The sequence below is a fragment of the Chiloscyllium punctatum genome, chromosome 33 (assembly GCF_047496795.1).
Source record: "Chiloscyllium punctatum isolate Juve2018m chromosome 33, sChiPun1.3, whole genome shotgun sequence".
Classification (NCBI taxonomy): domain Eukaryota; kingdom Metazoa; phylum Chordata; class Chondrichthyes; order Orectolobiformes; family Hemiscylliidae; genus Chiloscyllium; species Chiloscyllium punctatum.
The window spans coordinates 32115504-32140153 of NC_092771.1; the positions used below are offsets into that span (position 1 = coordinate 32115504).

Consider the following 24650-nt stretch of genomic DNA (forward strand, 5'->3'; position numbering starts at 1 on the left):
TACTGAATGGCCTGGACAGAGTGGAGGTTGGAAAGATGTTTCCATTTGCAGGGGAGAAGAGGACCTAAGGGTAAAAGGCCTTATAGTAAAAGGAAAATTCTTTAGAACGAAGATAAGGAGAAATTTCTTTAGCCAGTGAGTGGTGAATCTTTGAAACTTATTGCCAAAGGAGGCCAGATAATTGAGTATATTTAAAACAGAGATATAGAAGTTCTGATTGCCAAGGAGATCAAAGAGTTACAGGGGGAAAGCAGGATAATGGAGTTGAAAAACCTTTTAGCCATGTTTGAATGGCAGAGCAGACTCGATGGGTTGAATGGCCTAATTTCTCCTCTTGTGTCTCATGGTTATTTGTTCATGTGCTGATCTAAAGTCCCTTTAATGCCTCTATCTCCTGCCTCTCCCACCACTCCAGCAGTGCATTACAGACTCCTGCCACTCTGTGCCCCTGCTCCTTACATCTCCTTTGAACTTTCCCCCTTCGCCATAAATGCATACTCCCAGTGCAGTCTGTTCTGATATAACACGATAGTTCTGTTCTCACATAATCAGTGTTATAAAAAAATCACGTAATAGCAGCACTATTTAAACCAATGGGACCAGAATCGCCAATACAGATAAAGAAAGTTCGCATCTGACAATAGTGGTCTAAATTCCTCAATTGCATTATAGCCAAGCAACACACATTATAGCAGAACTGACTGTATTAGACACTCAATTCTGGGAAAAGGATTCTGACCATCAACCCTATCTGTGCATCTCATAATTTTATAGACTTCGATCAAGTCTCCCCTCAGCCTGTGCCACTCCAGTGAAAACAACCTGAGTTTTTCTAGCCTCATTCCCTGTAATCCATGCAGTTCTAGTTTTGTCATTTGCAAATTTTGGGATTGTGCTCTGACTGAATCGTGAATAATTTCATGACATTGTGACTAAACCATTTATTGTTGCAGCCAGGAAAGAATGCATTCAAACCAACATGTCTTTTTCCCCAGTTCATCTACTTACATGATGTGATTTATCACTAGCTGATGTATGACATCTCTGGTGAAAGTAAGTTCCAAATATCTGTACTCCTGCAATGTTCCAAGAATCTCTCTCTGGTCCTTCATGAAACCAGAACTGAGGGTGTAGCCTAGAAAAGATGCGATAAGCCAAATGACCAGGAATGATCACCTAATACAGCTGTTAGAGTTTAAAGAGGTTATGTCATCAAGAGCATGGTTTCCCTTCTTTTTCTTACGATATCTTTAAAGAATATAAAAGATCTAAGTAAGCAATTACAGGTTTTAAAAGGTGCTGATCTTCTATAATGAATTACTTAAATCTTATTGTTGGAACAAATTACTGCAGATCACAGTAGAATCCCCAAGTGTGGAAGCAGGCCCTTCGACACCAACCCTCTGAACAACATCCCATCCAGACCCACCCCATCCCCATAATCCTGCATTTACTCCATGGCTAATCCAGCTAACCTACCCATCCCTGGATGCTGTGGGCACTTTAGCATGGCCAATTCAGCTAACAACCTCTCTAGACTCTGGGATGAAACCAAAACACCCGGAGGAAATCCTTGCAGACACAGGGAGAACATGCAAGTTCCCCACAGACATTCACCTAATGTTGGAATCAAACCTGGGCCCCTGACACTGAGGCAGCAGTATTAACCACCGAGCCACTGTGCTGCTGGAAATTGTCCTGAAAATCATAAGTGCTGGAAATCACAGTGGACATATCACTGGAGGAGATTCTGAGAGACAGGATTTATGATTCAGTGGAAAGCCGTAGTTTGATTAGAGAGAATCAGCATGGCTTTGGGAGGGGTGGATCATGTCTCACTAGCCTTATTGAATTCTTTGAGGATGTGGCAAAACTGTTTGATGAAGGTAGAGCAGTGGATGTGATATACATAGATTTTAGCAAGGCATTTGATAAGATTCCTCATGGTAGGCTCATTCAGAAAGTAAGGAGGCATGGGATACAGGGAAATTTGGCTGTCTGGATACAGAATTGCCTGGTAGAAGACAAAGGGTGGTGGGTAGATGGCAAGTATTCAGCCTGGAGCTCGGTAACCAGTGGTGTTCTGCACGGATCGATTCTCGATTTTTATACATTGTAATTTTTATACATTTCTACTTCCTCAAACAGGTCATGTAAGTTAGTAAGTCTGCCGATGACAAAGGTTGGTGAAGTGGTGGATAGTGTGGAGCCCTGTTGTAGATTGAAACTGGACATTAGCAGGATGCAGAACTGGGCTGAGAAGTGGTTTATGGAGTTCAACCTGAAAAAGTGTGAAGTGGTTCATTTTGGAAGGTTGAATTTGAATGCAGAATACAGGGTTAAAGGCAGGATTCTTGGCAGTAGAGGAACAGAGGGATCTTAGGGCCCACGCCCCATAGATCCCTCAAAGTTGCCACTCAAGTTGATAGGGTTGTTAACAAGGCATATGGTGTGTTGGCTTTCATTAGCAAGGAGATTGAATTTAAGAGCCACGAGGTTATTGCTGTAGCCCTGGTTAGACCACACTTGAAATATTGTGTTTAGTTCTGGTTGCCTCATTATCGGAAGGATGTGGAAGCTTTGGAGAGGATGCAGAGGAGATTTACCAGGATGCTGTCTGGACTGGAATGCTACATGTCTTACGAAGGAAGGTTGAGGGAGCTAGGGCTTTTCTCATTGGAGCGAAGAAGGATGAGAGGTGACTTCATAGAGCTGTACCAGATGACGAAAAGAATAGTTGGAATGGATAGTCAGACTTTTTCCCAGGGCAGAAATGGCTATCAAGAGGTGACGTAATTTTAAGGGGATTGGAGTAAAGTTTAGGGGAGATGTCAGAGGTCAGTTTTTACGCAGAGAGTGGTGGGTGCATGGAATGCACTGCCACAGTGGTAGTAGAGTCAGATACATTAGGGACATGTAACCAACTCCTGGATAGGCACATGGATTAAAGTAAAATGAAGAGTACGCAGGTTAGTTGATCTTAGAATAGGACGAATGGTAGGCACAAAATCGAGGGCAGATGGGCCTGTACTGTGCCATTAGTGTTCTATGATAAAGAGTCATCTGGACTCAAAACATTAGCTTGCTTTCTCTCCACAGATGATGAGCTGAGATTTCGAGTATTTTTTAAAATCGTTTTCTCTTTTTCTCTTTATTTTTGCAGATTTTTGGACTTCCATTTGACTGAGTACATGTCAAAGTATTATTATAAAATAGCTTACTATGTTCACCTTATGAGAGTCGTGTATTTACAAATTTTGTTTGCTGTCTTTAGTTGCAGTAACAGCCATTGCTTGGTATACTGAAGATAAACCATTTGCAGTGGGGTATGCAGATGGAAAAATGCTGATTGGTACGAAAGAGCCTCTGGAGAAAGGAACAGTTGTTATGATCGAGGCATTCAAGGTAGGTTAAAGTCAGCAGTAATTCTGAGGCTATGTTATACTTCCAAATTGTTGTGTTTCTTTGTCCCCTGCCCTGAAAGGAATAGACCCTTCAGCCCACTATGCCTGTGTCAACTGTGATGCCACTTTGAACTAATCCCATTTCCCCATCTCCCTGCACATTGTTGAGACACCCAATATTAGCTGCTACTTAATATCAACCTGCCTCACAATATTAACATAATCCTAATCTTACCATTGTAAATGTCTTTCTTAGTGAATACAAAAGCAAAGCACTCATTAAGGACTTCACTCACTTCCTCTCCATCACACATAAATTTCCTCCTTTGTCCTCAAGTGGACCTATCCTTTCCCTAGCGAATGTCTTGCTCCTAATATATATATAAAATATCTTGGGATTCTCCTTAATCCTACTTGACAAGGATATTTCATGGCCCCTTCTAACCTTAATTCCTCTATTCTTCTCAAGGGCCTTGTTTCATTTTTGTTTCCTAAACGTTACATATGTTTCCTGTTTTTTTTGACTAACCTTTCAATTTCTCTCAGCATCCAAGGTTCTTCAATCTTGCAATCCTTATCTCTCATCCTCACCAAACCATGCTAATCCTAAACTCGATCCACTATCCTTTAAAAGACTCCAACATGTCAGATGACGATTTGCCCTCAAACAACCATCCCAAATCAAATTTCTCCAGGTTCTGCCTAATACTATTATTAGTCTTCCTCAAATTTAGAATGCTCGATCTCACCTGAAATTTCTAAATCCTGGAATGTTGAGCTGCCAGTCCTGACCTTCTCTCAGGAGAAAGTGAGAATTGCAGATGCTGGAGATCAGAGTCTAGAGTATGGTACTGGGAAAGTAAAGCAGGTCAGGTGGCATCAGAGGAGCAGGAGAATCAACGTTTCGGGCATTTCTGTAATCCAAGCTCTGACCTTATCTGCCTTACCTGTCATTCTCTTTGTACCAAAATAAATACACTTCAGACTGCCAGTCCCACTGTGTTCATTGACTTGGTTCTGCCTGGTCTTCCAATTAGACTTACTTGACTTATCATTGACCTTCTCTCCAGTCACACAATGTACTAACCTACTTTTCTCTTTCCCGCTTCCCTGACACATTAGTTTAAACCCTGCCGAGTGGGGTACAAGCAATCCTCCCTGTGAGGATAATGGTGCCTCTCCAGTTTAAGTGCACCCGCCTTATACAGGTCCCACCTGCCCTGAAAGAGATCCCAATGACCCAAACTTCTGAAGCCCTCCCTCCTATGTCAGCTTTTTAGCCGTGCATTCAACTGTATTACCTTCCTATTTCTGGTCTAACTAGCAAGTGGCACTAGACATAATCCTGCGATTACAACCCTGGAGGTCCTGCTTTTCAACTTTCCACCTGACTCCCTAAATTCCCTTTTCAGGACCTTTCTACCTATGTCGTTTATACCAATATGAACCAACACTGCTGCCTGTTCATCCTTACCTTTCAGAGTGTCCTTTGGCCACTAAGTCATTGACACTGGTGCCAGGGAGGCAACACACCATCCTAGAAACGTTCACGACTGTGGTATCTTGGAGCTCTCCCAGGATGCTGTCAGATAAGCAGACAAGGCGTTTAGCTGCAGTGGGAGCTCTTTACCTCCTCACTTCAATGCCTCAGCAGGGATACTATCTGTTCCAGTGGCCTTGTTGTTCTTAAACTAATGGACTACATTCTCTACATCATGCAGAGCTGGAGTGTTGCTTGTGGTATGTAGCATGCTGTGGGATGTGGTTAATGATGCTCAGATCAACAACAGAACCCTGGCTGAGGAGGTTTCTGAAATGCTCCCCTCAGCACCATTTGATGGCTTCTTCGTCTTTGATAAAAGTCACTCCATTCTTGGCCAGCAGTGGGGTGGGGCCTTGAGTGTTTGATCCGTAAGTGGGTCTTGACAGCAGCGAAGGAACTCTGCACAACATGGTTGTCGGCTATTCGTTGAACCTGCAGTGCTTTCTCCAACACCACCTGTTCTTTATGTCACGGGTTTGCCCTGGAGCCACAGGGTGCTCCTACACTGATTGCCTACTCTGAAGAATTTTCCTGGTGGTCACCCAATGCTTTTATGTCTATGAAGCCATTACTGGTGGTGTCACCTCAATAAATATGGTATTCCTGACTTTCTCAGTCTCATGCTCTACAGTGAGTCCATCCGGAGGTCCAGCTGCTTCCTGTGGTAAATCAGGATCTGCAGCTGAACAGATATCCTGCATCCCTCTCTAATCTCTGTCCTTTCTTCACTGTGATCAGTCACAAGCTTGTGGTGACTCAAAGTTCAAAATAGGCTGCAAATTGTGTCTCTGAACTGATGCACTTTGATAACAGGTGTTTGAAATGAGGTGATAGTAATGATCTTGCAGCTTCTTTTTCTGGATATTAATACAATATTGAAAAATGGGTCAACTATTGAAAGCATTGGAAAAGATAAGGGTCTTCAAGAAAACTCTCATAGCTCTATTCATATTAGATGAAGTTCAATGAAAGTTGACTGTTGTATTAGTATCTTGAGAAGTAGGGGACAGAATATGGATTATGGAAAGGAAAATTATGTTCTTTCCTCACAAGAAGGAGGGAAAGAAGTCTGTATTTCTTTGAAGCGAAAACCTTCAAATGATGTATGCTTTGGGGTAAAGGTGACGATACGAAGATTGGTGGAGTTGTGGATAGTGAGGAGGGCTGTTGTCAGCTGCAAAGGGACTTAGATATGAAGCAGAGCTGGGCTGAGGAGTGGCAGATGGAGTTCAACCCTGTCAAGTGTGAGGTTGTCCATTTTGGAAGGACAAATAAGAATGCAGAATACAGGGTTAACGGTAGGCTTCTTCGTAAGGTGGAGGAGCAGAGGGATCTTGGGGTCTACGTTCATGGCTCTTTGAAAGTTGCCACTAAGAAGGCCTATGGTGTATTAGCGTTCATTAGCAGAGGGATTGAATTCAAGAGTCGTGAGGTAATGTTGCAGCTGTACAGGGCCTTGGTAAGGCCACATTTGGAGTACTGTGTGCAGTTCTGGTCGCCTCATTTTAGGAAAGATGTGGAAGCTTTGGAGAGGTTGCAGAGGAGATTTACCAGGATGTTGCCTGGAATGGAGAAGAGGTTGTACGAGGATACGTTGAGAGTGCTAGGCCTTTTCTCATTGGAACGGCGAAGGATGAGGGGTGACTTGATAGAGGTTTATAAGATGATCAGAGGAATAGATAGAGTAAACAGTCAGAGACTTTTTCCCCAGGTACAACAGAGTTTTACAAGGGGACATAAATTTAAGGTGAAGGGTGGAAGGTTTAGGGGGGGATGTCAGGGGTAGGTTCTTTACCCAGAGAGTGGTGGGGGCAAGGAATGCACTGCCTGTGGGATTGGCAGAGTCAGAATCATTGGTGACCTTTAAGCGGCAATTGGATAGTACATGGATAGGTGCTTAAGCTAGGACAAATGTTCGGCACAACATCGTGGGCAGAAGGGCCTGTTCTGTGCTGTATTGTTCTATGTTCGAAAGGAAGAATGGATTTATGAGCCAAATAACTTTTATATTACAGCAGACTTTGCTGTTGATACTAGATTACCTACAATATGTCATGTTAAGGGATATAATTTTACATGGACCAGAAACATCATTAGTTATAATAATGGAGCTTGTGAAACCTCGATACCCTATCAAACGAACCATGTAAATGCTGTAAAATGAGCGCATTCTGAAATCAATCAAGTGATTTCTTTTTAACCTTAAGCAAAAATACCTTGGTTCATGATTCTATAGCACCCCAGAAATACATCAGCACGGTGGTATGTTACAGCCATTGTACAAGGCTTGTGATTAAGACTGTTGTGGTGAAGTGGTAGTGCACCTACTACTGCAGAAGGAAACCTGAGTTTAAATCTCACTTGCTCCAGTCATGACTTGATTGCATTTTTCAAGGAGGTGACAAAGGTGATCGATGAGGGTTGAGTGGTGGTATTCTGCATGGATTTTAGTCATGCATGACCTGCTGCGCTTTTCCAGCAACGCATTCTTAAGCTCTGATCTCCAGCATCTGCAGTCCTCACTTTCTCCTAATGGATTTTAGCAAGGCTTTCAACAAAGTCCCTCATGATAAGCTCATCCAGAAGATGAACATGCATGAGATCCATTGTGACTTGGTCGCTTGGAGTCTAAATTGATTTATTGATAGAAGGCAGCAGGTAGTGGGAGAAGGTTGATTTTCTGGCTGGAGGTCCATGATGAGTAGTGTTCCACAGAGATCTATATTGGGATCTCTGCTGTATGTGATACATATAAGTGACTTGGATGAAAATGTACATAGGTGCATTAGTAAGTTTGCGGACAACACAAAGATCAATGGAGTTGTGGATAGTGTAAAAGGATGTCAAAGATTATAGCAGGATATCGATTAGTTGCAGATACGGGAAGAGAAATGGTAGATGGAGTTTAATCCAGGCAATTGTAGAGTGCTGCATTTTGGAAGATGAAATGTTAGTGAAAGGTTTATGGTTAACAGCAGGACCCTGAACAGCATTGATGTCATAGAGATGTACACCACAGAAACAGACCCTTCGGTCCAACTCGTCCACGCCAACCAGATATCCCAACCCAATCCAGTCCCACCTGCCAGCACCTGGGCCATATCCTTCCAAACCCTTCCTATTCATATACCCATCCAGGTACGTTTTAAATTTTGCAATTGTACCAGCCTCCACCACCAGTTCTGGCAGCTTATTCCATACATATACCACCCTCTGAGTGAAAATGTTGCCCCTTAGGTCTCTTTTATATCTTTCCCCTGTCATCCGAAACCTAAAGCCCTCTAGTTCTGGACTCCCCGACCCCAGGGAAAAGACTTTGTCTACTTATCCTATCCATGCCCCTCATGATTTTGTAAACCTCTATAAGGTCACCCCTCAGCCTCCGATGCTCCAGGGAAAACAGCTCTAGCCTATTCAACCTGTTCCTATAGCTCAAATCCTCCAACCCGGGCAACATCCTTGTAAATATTTTCTGAACCCTTTCAAGTTTCACAACACCTTTCCGATAGGAAGGAGACCAGAATTGCATACAATATTCCATCAGTGGCCTAACCAATGTCCTGTAAAGCTGCAGCATGACCTCCCAACTCCTGTACTCAATACACTTGACCAATAAAGGAAAGCATACCAAACGCTTTCTTCACTGTCCTATCTGCCTGTGACTCCACTTTCAAGAGCTATGGACCTGCACTCCCAGGTCTCTTTGTTCAGCAACACTCCCTAGGACCTTACTATTAAGTGAAAAAGTCCTGCTAAGATTTGCTTTCCCAAAATGCAGCACCTCGCATTTATCTGAATTAAACTCCACCTGCCCCTTCTCAGTCCATTGGCCCATCTGGTCCAGATCCTGTTGTAATCTGAGGTAACCCTCTTCGCTGTCCACTACTCCTCCAATTTTGGTGTCATCTGCAAACTTACTAACTGGTCCTCTTATGCTCGCATGCAAATCATTTATGTAAATGACAAATAGAGGACCCAGCACCCTTGTGGCACTCCACTGGTCACAGGCCTCCAGTCTGAAAAACAACCCTCCACCACCACTCTTTTCCACTGATGCAAAATATTCATTTAAGTGTCTGCCCCATCTCCTGCAGCTGCACACAAAAGCTGCCTTGTTAATCTTTGAGGGGCCCTATTCTCTCCCAAGTTACCCTTTTGTTCTTTATATATTTGTAAAAACCCTTTGGAATCTCCTTAACTCTATTTGCCAAAGCTAACTCATGTCTCCTTCTTGCCCTCCTGATTTCTCTCTTAAGTATGCTCCTACTGTCTTTATACTCTTCTACGGATTCACTCGATCTATCCTGTCTATTTTCTTAATCAAACCTTCAATCTCTTTAGTTCATCCAGCATTCCCTACCCGATCAGCCTTCCCTTTCACCCTAACAGGAATATACTTTCTCTAGACTCTCGTTACCTCATTTGTGAAGGCTTCCCATTTTCCAGCCATCCCTTTATCTTTGAACATCTGTGCCCAATCAGCTTTTGAAAGTTCTTACCTAATACTGTCGAAATTGGCCTTCTTCCAATTTTGAACTTCAACTTTTGGTTGTGACTATCCGTTTCCATCACTATTTTAAAACTAATAGAATTATGGTCACTGATCCCAAAGTGCTCCCCCACAGACACCTTGGTCACCTGCCCTGCTTTATTTCTCGAGAGTAGGTCAAGATATGCATCTGTTCTGGTAGATACATCCATACACTGAATCAGAAAATTTTCTTGTACCCACTGAACAAACTCCTCTCTATCTAAACCCTTAACATGATGGCAGTCATGTTTGGCAAGTTAAAATCCCCTACCACAACCACCCTATTATTCTTACAGATAACTGAGATCTCCTTACAAATTTGTTTCTCAATTTCTCTCTGATTATTCGGGGGTCTATAATACAGTCCCAATAAGCTGATCATCCCTTTCTTATTTCTCAGTTCTACCCAAATAACGTCCCTGGATGTATTTCCGGGAATATCTTCCCTCAGTACAGCTGTAATGCTATCCCTTATCCAACACACAACTCCCCCTCCTCTCTTGCCTCCCTTTCTATCTTTCCTGTAGCATTTGTATCCTGGAACATTAAGCTGCCAGTCCTGTCCATCCCTGAGCCACGTTTCTGTAATTGCTATGATATCCCAGTCTCATGTTCCTAACCATGCCCTGAGTTCATCTGCCTTCCCTGTTAGGCCTCTTGCATTGAAATAAATTAGATTACATTACAGTGTGGAAACAGGCCCTTTGACCCAACAAGTCCACACCGACCCACCGAAGCGTAACCCATACCCCTACATTTACCCCTTACCTAACACTAGGGGCAATTTAGCATGGCCAATTCACCTGGCCTGCACATCTTTTGGACTGTGGAAGGAAACCGGAGCACTCGGAGGAAACCCACGCAGACACTGGGAGAATGTGCAAACTCCACACAGTCAGTCGCCTGAGGCAGGAATTGAACCCAGGTCTCTGGCGCTGTGAGACAGCAGTGCAAACCACTGTGCCACCGTGCCGCCCACTTATGCAATTTAATTTATCAATCCTACCTTGTTCTCTGCTTTGTCCCTGCCTGCCCTGACTGTTTGACTTGTCTTTGTTCTCAACTGCACTAATCTCAGATTGAAATCTTTCTTCACTATCTCCCTATCTCTCAAGTCCATAGTTCCCTGAAAGTAGCCATGCATGTAGATAGCGTGGTAAAAAAAGTAAATGGCATGCTTACCTTTATTGGTTGGAGCATTGAGTACAAGAGTCAGGATGTCATGTTGCAGTTTTATAAGATTTTGGTTAGGGCCAGGTGAATTGGCCATGCTAAATTGTCCCTAGTGTTAGGTAAGGGGTAAATGTAGGGGTATGGATTACGCTTCGGTGGGTCGGTGTGGACTTGTTGGGTCAAAGGGCCTGTTTCCACACTGTAATGTAATGTAATCTAATTTATTTCAATGCAAGAGTATTACATTCAATTCTGGTCGCCACATCATGGGAAGAATATGGAGGCTTTGGAGACTGTGCAGAAGGAGTTCACCAGGATGCTGCTTGGACTAGAGGGTTTGAGCTATAAGGAGAGTCTAGAAAAACTTAGGTTGTTTTCTCTGGAGTGGCAGAGGCTGAGGGGAGACTTGATAAGAGATCCATAAAATTATGAGATGCATAGATAGGGTCGACAGTATCTTTTTTTCCCCCCAGAGTTGAAATGTCTAATACTAGGGGACGTGCATTTAAGATGAGAGGAGGAAAGTTTAACGGAGATGTGAGGGGTTAGGCTTTTAAAAAAAAGTATTAAGAGTCTGGAACATACTGTCAGAGGTGGTGATGAAGGCAGATACAATAGAGGCATTTAAGGGACTTTTAGATAAGTACATGAATATGCAAGGAATGGAGAGATATGGACCGAGGCAGGCAGAAGGGATTAGTTTAACTTGGTGTCATGTTCGGCACAACATCTAGGGCCAAAGGGCCCATTCTTGTGCTGTACTGTTCTGTGTTCTGTATAGAGCATAGAACATAGAAAAATACAGCGCAGTACAAGCCCTTCGGCCCTCGATGTTGCGCCGACCGAAGCCTACCTAACCTACACTAGCCCAATAACCTCCATATACTTGTCCAATGCCCGCTTGAATGACCATAAAGAGGGAGAGTCCACCACTGATACTGGCAAGGCATTCCATGAACTCACAACCTGCTGAGTAAAGAATCTACCCCTAACATCTGTCCTATACCAACCTCCCCTTAATTTAAAGCTGTGTCCCCTAGTAACAGCTGACTCCATATGCGGAAAAAGGTTCTCACTGTCAACCCTATCTAAACCCCTAATCATCTTGTACACCTCTATCAAATCTCCCCTAAACCTTCTTTTCTCCAATGAGAAAAGCCCCGAGTGCCTCAGCCTTTCCTCATATGATCTTCCTACCATGCCAGGCAACATCCTGGTAAACCTCCTCTGCACTCGTTCCAATGCCTCCACATCCATCCTATAGTATGGCGACCAAAACTGTACACAATACTCCAGATGAGGCCGCACCAGAGTCTTATACAACTGCAACATGACCTTAGGACTCCAGAACTCAATTCCTCTACCAATAAAGCCCAGTACGCCATATGCCTTCTTCACAGCACTATTTACCTGGGTGACAACTTTCAGAGATCTGTGTACATGGACACCAAGATCTGAACAGATTGATCCAAAAGAAATCCTGCAGTTTTAAGATAGGATTAAGGTAGGATTCACTCTGTCACAAAAGTACAAGAATGAGGAGCAGGAGTATTTCATGCAGCCCTCTGGCTGCTGCACCAATTAACAAGGACATTAATCCTGAGAGTAGGTGTACAGTGCAGTCATCAAGAACCAAAGAGCCTCCTCCTGTGCTGTAAAACTCTGACTCTGTCCTCTTTCCTGCACATTCCACATATGCCTTGATTCTGGTGATTGTTGTGTTGACCTCGAAAAATCAATTGTCATAATTTTGCAAAATTTCCAAAAAATTGTGCAAGCCCAAAGTTAAAGAATTGAGCTGTTCAACTTCACACTGGTTATAAGATTCCCTGTGCCTTTTTTTTACATTATTTTATTTTGTTTGCTCTAACAAAATTGCAATATTGCTGGGGTTTTGTTTGGTTTAATTCTTAACAAATGTGGGTAACGTTTTTCCTCTGACAGGAGAACTGTTAGGTCATTAGTGCTATGTGAGTGTTTTTTCCTTCTTACAAAAGCATTGAGGATTTGGTTAAGAAAAAGAAGGAAGCATATGTCAGGCATAGACAGGATAGATTGAGTGAATCCTTAGAAGAGTATAAAAAAAGTAGGAGTATACTTAAGAGAGAAATCGGGAGGGCAAAACAGGGACATGGGATAGCTTTGGCAAATAGAATTAAGGAGAATCCAAAGGGTTTTTACAAATATATTAAGGACAAAAGGGTAACTAGGGAGAAAATAGGGCCCCTCAAAGATCAGCAAGGCGGCCTTTGTGTGGAGCCACAGAAAATGGGGGAGATACTAAATGAATATTTTGCATCAGTATTTACTGTGGAAAAGGATATGGAAGATATAGACTGTAGGGAAATAGATGGTAACATCTTGCAAAATGTCCAGATTACAGAGGATGTCTTGAAACAGTTAAAAGTTGATAAATCCCAAGGACCTGATCAGGTGTACCCGAGATCTCTAGAGAAGTGATTGCTGGGCCTCTTGCTGAGATATTTGTATCATCGACAGTCACAGGTGAGGTGCTGAAAGACTGGAGGTTGGCAAACGTGGTGCCACTGTTTAAGAAGGGCGGTAAAGACAAGCCAGGGATCTATAGACTGGTGAGCCTGACCTCAGTGGTGGGCAAGTTGTTGGAGGGAATCCTGAGGGACAGGATGTACATGTATTTGGAAAGGCAAGGACTGATTCGGGATAGTCAACATGGCTTTGTGCGTGGGAAATCATGTCTCACAAACTTGATTGAGTTTTTTGAAGAAGTAACAAAGAAGATTGATGAGGGCAGAGTAGTAGATGTGATCTATATGAACTTCAGTAAGGCATTCGACAAGGTTCCCCATGGGAGATTGATTAGCAAGGCTAGATCTCATGGAATACAGGGAGAACTAGAACTGGCTCAAAGGTCGAAGACGGAGGGTGGTGGTGGAGGGTTGTTTTTCAGACTGGAGGCCTATGACCAGTGGAGTGCCACAAGGATGGGTGCTGGGCCCTCTACTTTTGTCATTTACAGAAATGATTTGGATGCGAGCATAAGAGGTACCGTTAGTAAGTTTGTAGATGATGCCAAAATTGGAGGTGTTGTGAACAGCGAAGAGGGTTACCTCAGATTACAACAGGATCTGGACCAGATGGGCCAATGGAGATGGAGTTTAATTCAGATAAATGCGAGGTGCTGCATTTTGGGAAAGCAAATCTTAGCAGGACTTTTTCACTTAATAGTAAGGTCCTAGGGAGTGTTGCTAAACAAAGAGACCTGGGAGTGCAGGTCCATAGCTCCTTGAAAGTGGAGTCACAGGCAGATAGGATAGTGAAGAAAGCGTTTGGTATGCTTTCCTTTATTGGTCAAGAGTATTGAGTACAGGAGTTGGGAGGTCATGTTGCAGCTTTACAGGATATTGGTTAGGCCACTGTTGGAATATTGGGTGCAATTCTGGTCTCCTTCCTATCAGAAAGATGTTGTGAAACTTGAAAGGGTTCAGAAAAGATTTACAAGGATGTTACCAGGGTTGGAGGATCTGAGCTACAGGGAGAGGCTGAACAGGCTGGGGCTGTTTTCCCTGGAGCGTCGGAGGCTGAGGGGTGACCCTATAGAGGTTTACAAAATTATGAGGGGCACGGATAGGATAAATAGGCAAAAGTCTTTTCCCTGGGATCGGAGAGTCCACAATTAGAGGGCATAGGTTTAGGGTGAGAGGGGAGAGATATAAAAGAGACCTAAGGGGCAACTTTTTTACGCAGAGGGTGGTATGTGTATGGAATGAGCTGCCAGAGGAAGTGGTGGAGGCTGGTACAATTGCAACACTTAAGAGGCATTTGGATGGGTATATGAATAGGAATGGTTTGGATGGATATGGGCCGGTTGCTGGCAGGTGGGACTAGATTGGGTTGTGATATCTGGTCAGCATGGATGGGTTGGACCGAAGGGTCTGTTTCCATGCTGTACATCTCTGTGATTCTATATTGCAAAACAATCCATGACATTGATAGCAAAATAACCTTTACAGTGAACAAACTGGTTGACAAGTTTATTTCTGAAAATAATAGTAATTTTATATTTCTTAGATATAAAAGAATCTAATCCTGGTATTTTCTTTCCCTACTCCAACCCTTAAACTAGGAAACCATCACATGTATGAAATGGGACCCTTTAGGGATGATGCTAATGACTTGTGCCAAAGAAAATACTGTCAAACTTTGGAGTTTTATTTCTGGAACCTGGAAGTGTCTGCATAAACTATCTCATCTGGCTATGGTAAACACTGTCGCCTGGTGTAGTCAACTAGGTAAAGGTTTCAAGTTGCAGCTCATGTTGGCCAGGTGGGTATAACTTTTTATTCATTCAAATTGTTGGTGAAAATGTTTGACCTCAATAAATAGATAATGTTTATTTGTTTAGGAGTTGATCCTGAAAATGTTATTTTGATCAACTTCGAGGATATTGTTATGGAACGAGTGGCACGGTGGCTCAGTGGTTAGCACTGCTGCCTCACAGCCCCAGGGACCCGGGTTCCATTGTCTGTGTGGAGTTTGCACATTCTCCCCGTGTCTGTGTGGGTTTCCTCCGGGTGCTCCAGTTTTCCTCCCACAGTCCAAAGATGTGCAGGTCAAGTGAATTGGCCATGTTAAATTGCCCATAGTGTTAGGTGCATTAGTCAGGGGTAAATATAGGGTAGGGGAATGGGTCTGGGTGGGTTGCTGTTTGGAGGGTCGGTGTGGACTTGTTGGGCTGAAGGCCTTTTCCCATACTGTAGGGAATCTAATCTAATCTAAAAAAAATGATGATTCACTTTCTCACAATACCATGTCCAAATGCTGTACGTTAACTTGCAACGGTATTACTTATAAATAATGTGTTATTCTGTTAAACCTACTGGGTTTCTGATGCAGTGTTTAGATTTATGGAGCTAAATGGATGAAGGGTCCAAATATCTGATCTCTTAGACCTAGTTTAATTTGAGACTGTTGGGGAGGAGATGAGCTGTATGACTTGCAAAATATTTTTAAGACGCACGCCTGCAATGTCAAACTGTGAAATGGAAGTGAGCAGAGATATTTAGCATAGACAGGACGTTGCAGAGGAGAATTATTGGGAACAGCTTTATGACTAGTGGAGCAGTACGGTGGGTCAGTGGTTAGTACAGCTGCCTCACAGCGCCAGGGACCCAGGTTTGATTCCAGCCTCGGGTGACTGTCTGTGTAGAGTTTGCATATTCTCCCTGTGCTCTGGTTTCCTCCCACAATCCAAAGCTGTGCATGGTTAGGTGAATTGACCATGCAAAATTGCCTATAGTGTTCAGGGATATATAGGTTAGGTGCATTAGTTAGCGGTAAATGTAGAGTAATAGGTTCTGGAAATGGGTCTAGGTGCGTTACTCTTTGGAGGATCAGTATGGACTTGTTTGGCCGAAGGGCCTGTTTCCACACTGTAGGAATTCTATTCTATAAATTTCTAATGTGGTGTGGTTGGAAGTAGGAGGGTGTTGTGTGAGCACTCTGCCAACTCCCTGTCTTCTCCAAAAACAAAACCAGTGCTGAAAGCCTATGGTTATTCTCAAAGTTAATTGCTCGCTAACAAATATGATTGTTCACCTAGGAAATTCCATGTCGCAGGCAATTGAGTTCTGTGGGTCCTGATGATCCCGACCCTAGAGTTGATTCTCCAACTACTGGGAGATGGAATTGGTCCCTGCGCTTGAAATAGATATCATTCCTTTCTCTTGTTCATTTTCCATACTTCTGCTTGCGGTCAGGTGTTCTCAAAGAATTGTGTCCCTTGATATAGGAGCTTTCTCCAAGTGGGTTTCTTCTGAGCCAAAGTCTTTCAAGCATTGACATCTATGTTGCATTTCTTGAGAGAAGCCTTCAGGGAGCCTTTGAAATGCTTCCTTTATCCTCCTTTTGTTCCAGTACATTCCTTGGGCTAGGTAAAGATGATTTTCTTTAGCAGTTGAAACTTGGTTGACGCGGTGGAGTTGGTTTCAGATGATCATATAAAAGTCACCATGGTCTGAATGGAAAGGACTATTCTGTCATTGGAGAGAAATAACTTGTGGTGGTTTAACCTCAGGTTCACAGTGCCTCAGGTGAGGGGAGAAATTGAGGAGAGCCCTTCATGGTAACCTCATGGTAGCCAAATAATGACCACTTAAAGATCTCCTCTGGTTTGGTTGGTATGTGGCCCACCTGCAATTTTCACCATTTGGCATACACAATGAGTAATCCTGAACTTTGCACCTTTCCAGTTTGGGGAGTGAGAGGAAGGTCACTTCATGAAAATCACTCAGTGCCTGATTAGGATTCGGTGCCCAGAATGAAAGAGTCCCTCTCAGAACCCTCCCACCTGGTGCTGACCCCTATCAGCAAAACCCTCGTACAGTAGTTGATTGGCAAAACAGCTATCGGGCTTTGATTGTAATTTCTTCCTCGGGTAGACCCATTGCTGCTCACTTAAGTGCCTGAAAGATATTTAAAGCCTTCCTTTTTCCAGCCAGAGGCTTTGACTCCTTTTTCCCAGGGATACTTAATTGCATTCATTCCCAAACAATAGTTTGTCCTTGTCATTTCATCTCAGGCAACAGTTTATTCCGGAAAAAGTTATTGCTGATTTTTTTAAAACCATGAACAGTGACTGTAAGTTCTGAAGTTTACAGTTTCACATCACATTTTTCCAGTTTATATTCCATCTGCCAAGTTTTTGCTTACTCACAGTCTGTTCAAAGCTGTGTTGATCTTCCTAATACCACACATTCCCACTTAGCTTTGTGTTATCTATGTGCTTGGAAATGTTACATTTACCCTCAGATCAAAATCATTGATCCAAATAGGATTACGCAATTTTGTCCCTCAAGCTTATTTGCCATTTGATATGATCATAGCTAATCTCCTTTTGCTCTCCTGCTCAGTCTCCATAACCCTTCAACTCATTACTAATTAAAAATCTCTGTCTCCTCACATTTACTCTCTGTCCCAGCAGCCACTACACTCTGCAGTAGTGAATTCCATACATTTACAACACTTTGGGAGAATTAATTTTACCTCATCCCAGTTTTAACTCTACTACCCCTAAAACTATGATCTCCCTCATGAAGATTGTTCCACATAAGGAAGCACCCTTTCTATATCTACTTTGTCAATCCCCTTTAGCATTTTATATACTTCAATTAGATTTCCCCTCATCTATCTAAACTCCAAAGTTTATTCACCTTCATCGAGAGTATAGGCTCAACTGCCCAATCTCTCTTCATGAGACAAATCCCTCATCTCTGGAATCAATCTCGTGAACCTCATCTGAATTGCCTCCAATGTGACAACATCTCCCCTGAAGTAGGAAGACCAAAATTGTGCACAATACTCCTGGTGTGATCTCACTAATGCCTTGTACAGTTATAACAACACTCTTTTCTTTTAGCAATAGTTGCCAAAATTCCATTTGTCTCCCTGCTGTACCACTAGTTTCCTGCAATTCATGCACAAAGGCACCCAGATCCCTCTGAATAGTTACTTAATAAATAGTCTTTCTATTCCTCTGACAAAACTGGATAGCCTCTCAATTCTCACATATAAATAGTGAAAAGCTGGGAATCATATGCTGAACTCTGAGCTGCCCACCAGTAACAGCTTGACAACATGATGGTCCATTTATTCCTGTTGTCTGTTTTCTGACTGTTAGCCAATCCTTAATCCATGCAGTACATTACCCATGTGTTTTAATTTTGTTAACCACTCTATTTTAGAGGATGTTATCAAAGGTATTCTGAAAGTCTAAGCATCCACCGACTTCCTTTTGTTAATTTTGTTAACAACATAATCAACAGAAGCCAACAGACTTAGCCGACACGATTTTCTATTCACGAATCCATTTAGCCTAAGACCACAAAGTGCTGGAGAACCTCAGCATGTCTGGCAGCATCTATGGAGGGAGAAACAGACTCAGGTCTATAGGTCTATCATTTCCTGTTCCCCTCATTCTTTAAATAATGGAGTGACATGTACTACCTTCCATTTGACAGGAAACGATTAGTATTTATAAAATTTTGGAAGATGATCGCCAACGTATCCACTGTCTCCATAACTACCTCTCTCTTTATCATATGGTTGTCACTTATCCCTCAAGGTTCTTTTACATCAACATTATTAGCCTGTTTTTATTACATAAAACTAGATCTAAAATAGCCTGTCATGTTGTCAGTTCTACTCCATATTGTTCTAGAAACTTGTCAATTCTTCAGCATACTGCTCTAGAAAGTTGTCCCCAACACGGTCCAAAACTCAACCTCAGCAGCATTAGTGCTGAGTAAGTTTACCCAATCTATATGTGGATTGAAGTGACTCATGATCACTGAATTACACAGGCTGCATGTGAAGTAACTCCACAAAGGCTGGCAGCCCATCACCACGTCGCCTTTTATTTACACATGCATATACATGAAACTGACCCGGCTCGCTTCGACCTGGTTCCAAGAGTGAATAGAACCCCTGACTCCTGTTTATATGTGTCAGCCAGGAATCAGATTGGACCAGGTTAACATGCCCCAATCAGGCAACTCGTAATCTATGAGATCCATGTGGCTGATCTTGTTCCATCACTACACCCCTCTAGGTCTAAGTTTTGAGATATAGGCTCATTCTTTTTCCTGTAGCTTCTCCTTGGGCTGGTTCCTCTGACTCTGCCTTGGATACTGGAGGCGTGTACCACACTGTAGCCCACCTCTTGTCCCAGGAGCGTCTTGGCCGAAACTCCTTGTCATCGAGTGGTATTGCATCGAGGCTGCACCATCTGCTGTGTCCATCTCGTCCTCAGAGGTTTATTTGATGCTAGGTGGAGGGGGAGAACTCTCAGTTCTAACAGCCTTGCCGCAGGTATATTTTGCTCCTGCCCTGTTTGTGAGGCTGCAGCTTTCATGTGATCCACATTCTTGTTCAGGACTGCCTCTCCCACATGAACTTTGTATGTCATGGGACCTGATCTAGTGTCAACTATGCCAGTTGCCCATGCAGGGCCATTGCTGTGGTTTTGACACCAAATTTTGTTTCCTAAAGTAAGCTCCCTCTCTCGATTAGGGGGATGTTGTATCAGGGTTTGGCATTTCTGATGCCACTTCAATGCTCGGGGCAATCACTCTTGGTTCCCACAACAATATACTGTCCTCTATGGTGATCTAGTCTTGCTGGGTCCAGAAAGGATCAGTTCTGGTTGTGATGGCCCTTTTGTTTCCCCATCTGTACAACTGTACAGGGCCCTGGTGAGACCACACCTGGAGTACTGTGTGCAGTTCTGGTCTCCAAATTTGAGGAAAGACATTCTGGCTATTGAGGGAGTGCAGCGTAGGTTCACGAGGTCACTTCCTGGAATGACGGGATTACCTTACATTGAAAGACTGAAGCGACTGGGCTTGTATACCCTTGAGTTTAGAGGACTGAGAGGGGATCTGATTGAGACATATAAGATTATGAAAAGATTGGACACTCTGGAGGCAGGAAACATGTTTCCGCTGATGGGTGAGTCCCGAACCAGAGAACACAGCTTAAAAATAAGGGGTAGACCATTTAGGACAGAGATGAGGAGAAACTTCTTCACCCAGTGAGTGGTGGGTGTGTGGAATGCTCTGCCCCAGAGGGCAGTGGAGGCCCAGTCTCTGGATTCATTTAAGAAAAGAGTTGGATAGAGCTCTCAAGGATAGTGGAATCAAGGGTTATGGAGATAAGGCAGGAAGAGGATACTGATTAAGGATGATCAGTCATGATCATATTGAATGGTCTACTCCTGCACCTATTGTCTATTGTCTATCACTGCTAGCTGTTTTAGTTTTGCCAGATCAGGATATTTTTGTGTTCACAGTCTGATATTGTCAGCAGTGACCAGAAGGGTATGCAGAAAATTTAAAACCAGAATGGGCTATTCTAATGGTGGCACCACTGGTGGCAAATCCACTAGTGGGAGGCAGCTCAAGGCACCTGCTGCACAGTGTTCCAATTTGTAATTGTACACACTCAGAATAAGAGCCCACCACTGAATTCAACCTGAATCTATGGCTGGCACAGCCCTGTCCATTTAAAGTAGCCCTTGCAGGGATTTGTGGTCCATTTGGCTCAGTGGCTCACTGGTTAGCACTGCTGCCTCACAGCACCAGGGTCAAAGGTTCGATTCCAGCCTTGGGCAACTGTGCAAACTCCACACAGACATTCTCTGTGTCTGTGTGGGTTTCCTCCGGGTGCACCAGTTTCCTCCCACAGTCCAAAGATGGCCATGATAAATTGCCCATAGTGATAGGTGCATTAGTCAGAGGGGGGTGGGTTACTCTTCGGAGGGTTGGTGTGGACTGGTTGGGCCGAAGGGCCTGAGGAGCAAGAGAATCGATGTTTCAGGCCGGAGCCCTTCATCAGGAATGGAGCGCTGGTCAGTGCACAGCAAACCACCAAAACAAAGCCAAGTTCAAGCCAAATGGTTAAAATTTTCTTGAGGATCCAGCTCAGCAGGCCATTGTAGTTGCTGCTGGTACGTGGACTCGAAACAGTATAAAAGTTCCACAGGCCTGTATCTAGGAGAGCGTAACCCTGGAGAGTTCACCTACAACTAGTTCGAATAATTAAACTGCTTAGCAAAATCCAAATCACAATCAATCAAAAAGATTTCTGCTTAAATGGTCATCCAGTTCTAACGAAGATCGATACGAACACAGCTGTATAGTGATTGCAGAGCCAGTCTTTACCAAAATTCACTCTCGATTCCAACTCTCAAGTTTACATAAAACCTTGGCCAGGCTGAGAACCTGTGCCAGGGAAACAAATTAGGGGTACAACTTCAGTTCCGGTTTCTTATGAGAAGCAGCTGGCTTAATTACCACTGATTGTAGTACAAGGCACGGGCCCAAGCTTGATGGGGTGAAATTGGTTGAGAAAGATTCAAATTGACTGGCTCAACATTTTTTGATTAGAAAATGGCTGCCTGAGTAAAATCCCAACTTGGACATATTTTAGGAAGGTCGAGGGATATCAAATGGGCCAAGGCCACCTCATATATTGAACAAGAAGCAATTCCATGATTCTATAAGGCCTGCCCAGTTCTATTTGCCTCACATACAAAAGTAGAGGCAGAAGTCAGGAGACTGGAAAGCAAAGGAATCATCAAATCAGTACAGTTTGCAGCACTGGTCATATCAATTATGAAGTCCAATGGATCAGTTCGCCGTTGTGGGTCTTTAAACAAACAATAAACCACTTTTTGCAGCTGGATAAATACCCAATCCTTTGCACAGAGGACTTCTATGCAAAACTGGCAGGGGGGCTGTTCTTTACAAAGCTAGAACACGAGTCATGTGTATCTGCAATTGCAGTGAGATGAGGATCCCCAGAAATATGCTACAATTAATACCTGATGACTAATTAAGGCACTTAATACCTAGAAGGGCTTTTACCAACATACCCCAAAAGGCAGTGTTGTATCATCAGCCTGTGCCATTTTCCAGCAGATGACGGAGAACACTTTACAAGGTCTATTCCAAGTCATATTTTATTTGGATGACATGCTAATAAATGGGAAGACCAATAAAGAGCATTTAGAGAACTTAGACATAGTGCTTAAATGTTCCTCCAAGACAGGGGAGTATGTCTTAGGAGGGAAAAATGTGTTCCATGCACCCCAAGTGATCTGCTTGGATTACAGAGTGAACAAGACCAGGTTACACCCATCGGAAGATAAAGTAAGGACAACAAATGTGCCCCAGCTCACATGTCTGTACCGGAGGTTAGTTCTTTCCTTGGTTTGGTAAATTATTACAGAAAATTTCAAAGTAACCTGGCCTCCATACTGGCACCCTCACATTGCTGAAGAAGGGTCAGACTTGGATACAGTTTCGTAGCCAAGATGCAACCCTTTAGGGAAGTGAAGAAGCAGCTATTGTCACATTACGATCCCAAGCAAGATGCGGTGCTGACATGCGATGCTTCCCTATATGGTATCGTGGTAGCGTTGGCTACCACGGAGGCCCCGCTGGTGGCCCAGCGAAGAGGAACGCCTAATAACGTATGCTTCCTGGATTTTAGATGATGCTGAATGAAGATATGCCCAGATGAAGGAGGAATGTTTGGCAGTCATTCTTAGTGTGAGAGCACTCCCCCAAATCCTTTACAAATGTAGATTTGTAACAGTAATGATTAGATTAGATTAGATTCCCTACACTGCCGAAACAGGCCCTTCGGCCCAACCAGTCCACACCAACCCTCCGAAGAGTAACCCACCCCCCTCTGACTAATGCACCTATCACTATGGGCAATTTATCATGGCCATCTTTGGACTGTGGGAGGAAACTGGTGCACCCGGAGGAAACCCACACAGACACAGAGAATGTCTGTGTGGAGTTTGCACAGTTGCCCAAGGCTGGAATCGAACCTTTGACCCTGGTGCTGTGAGGCAGCAGTGCTAACCAGTGAGCCACTGAGCCAAATGGACCACAAATCCCTGCAAGGGCTACTTTAAATGGACAGGGCTGTGCCAGCCATAGATTCAGGTTGAATTCAGTGGTGGGCTCTTATTCTGAGTGTGTACAATTACAAATTGGAACACTGTGCAGCAGGTGCCTTGAGCTGCCTCCCACTAGTGGATTTGCCACCAGTGGTGCCACCATTAGAATAGCCCATTCTGGTTTTAAATTTTCTGCATACCCTTCTGGTCACTGCTGACAATATCAGACTGTGAACACAAAAATATCCTGATCTGGCAAAACTAAAACAGCTAGCAGTGATAGACAATAGACAATAGGTGCAGGAGTAGACCATTCAATATGATCATGACTGATCATCCTTAATCAGTATCCTCTTCCTGCCTTATCTCCATAACCCTTGATTCCACTATCCTTGAGAGCTCTATCCAACTCTTTTCTATTCACCTGATTGATGCCACACTCCACATTCCTACTCCTGCTTCATGAGAGAGAAAAAAGGTGATTGAGAGGTGACTTAAGTGAGGCATAAAAGATAGTCAGAGGGTTAGATTGGGTGGACAGTGAGAGCCTTTTTCCTGAAATGGTGATGACTAACACGAGAGGACATAGCTTTAAATTGAGGGGTGATGGATATAGGACAGATGTCAGAGGTGGTTTCTTTACTCAGAGTAGTAGGGGTATGGAATGCCCTGCTTGCAACAGTAGTAGACTCACGAACTTTAAGGGCATTTAAATGGTCATTGGATAAACATATGGATGAAAATGGAATAGTGTAGGTTAGATGTGCTTCACATTGGTTCCACAGGTTGGCACAACATCGAGGGCCGAAGGGCCAGTACTGCACTGTAATGTTCTGTTTGTGTGACTGGAGGCCAGTATTCAGTGGCATACCACAGCTGCCAGTGTTGGGTCTTTTATTGTTTGTTCATATATTCATCACAATTTAGATAAGAATGTAGGGAGATGGGAAGTCAGTTTGCAGATCACACAAAGTCTGATCAGGAGGTTGACAGTGAGGAAGTAGGCCTTGTAGGAGGATGTAAATGAATTTGTTAGAAAGGCAGATTAATGACAGATAGATTTTAGCTTCGATGAGTGTGAGGTGATGCATTTTGGAAGAAGGAGCAAGACTTAATGTGAGCTGCATGATGGTACAGTGGTTAGCACTGCTGCCTCACAGTGCCAGAGACCCGGGTACGATTCCACCTCGGGTGATTGACTGTGTGGAGTTTGCACATTCTCCGAGTGTCTGCATGGGTTTCCTCCGAGTGCACCGGTTTCCTCCCACAATCCAAAGATGTGCAGGTCAAGTGAATTGGCAGTATTAACTTGCCCGTAGTGTTAGGTGCATTAGTCAGGGGTAAATATAGGGTAGGGGAACGGGTCTGGCGGATTACTGTTCAGAGGGTTGGTGTGGACTTGTTAGGTCAAAGGGCCTGTTTCCATACTGTGGGGTATCTAATCTAATTAATGAATGGCAAGACACTAGGAAGCTCAGACGAACAGAGGGATCTTTAGATGTTTGTCCACAGACTTCTGGAGGAATCTGGGCAGGTTAATTGGGGTAGTTA

At 43.5% G+C, this 24650-nt stretch overlaps 1 protein-coding gene across 8 annotated transcripts in view; it reads left to right on the forward strand.

Annotated features, from left to right (window-relative positions):
• herc1 (HECT and RLD domain containing E3 ubiquitin protein ligase family member 1) overlaps positions 1-24650 on the forward strand; it is a 466732-nt gene that overhangs the window by 358713 nt on the left and 83369 nt on the right. For all 8 annotated transcript variants that reach the window (XM_072553323.1, XM_072553316.1, XM_072553320.1 and 5 more), the window contains 2 exons: positions 3275-3405; positions 14757-14956. In XM_072553323.1, coding sequence (XP_072409424.1) covers positions 3275-3405; positions 14757-14956 — 331 coding nt within the window. The remainder of the gene's footprint in view (positions 1-3274; positions 3406-14756; positions 14957-24650) is intronic.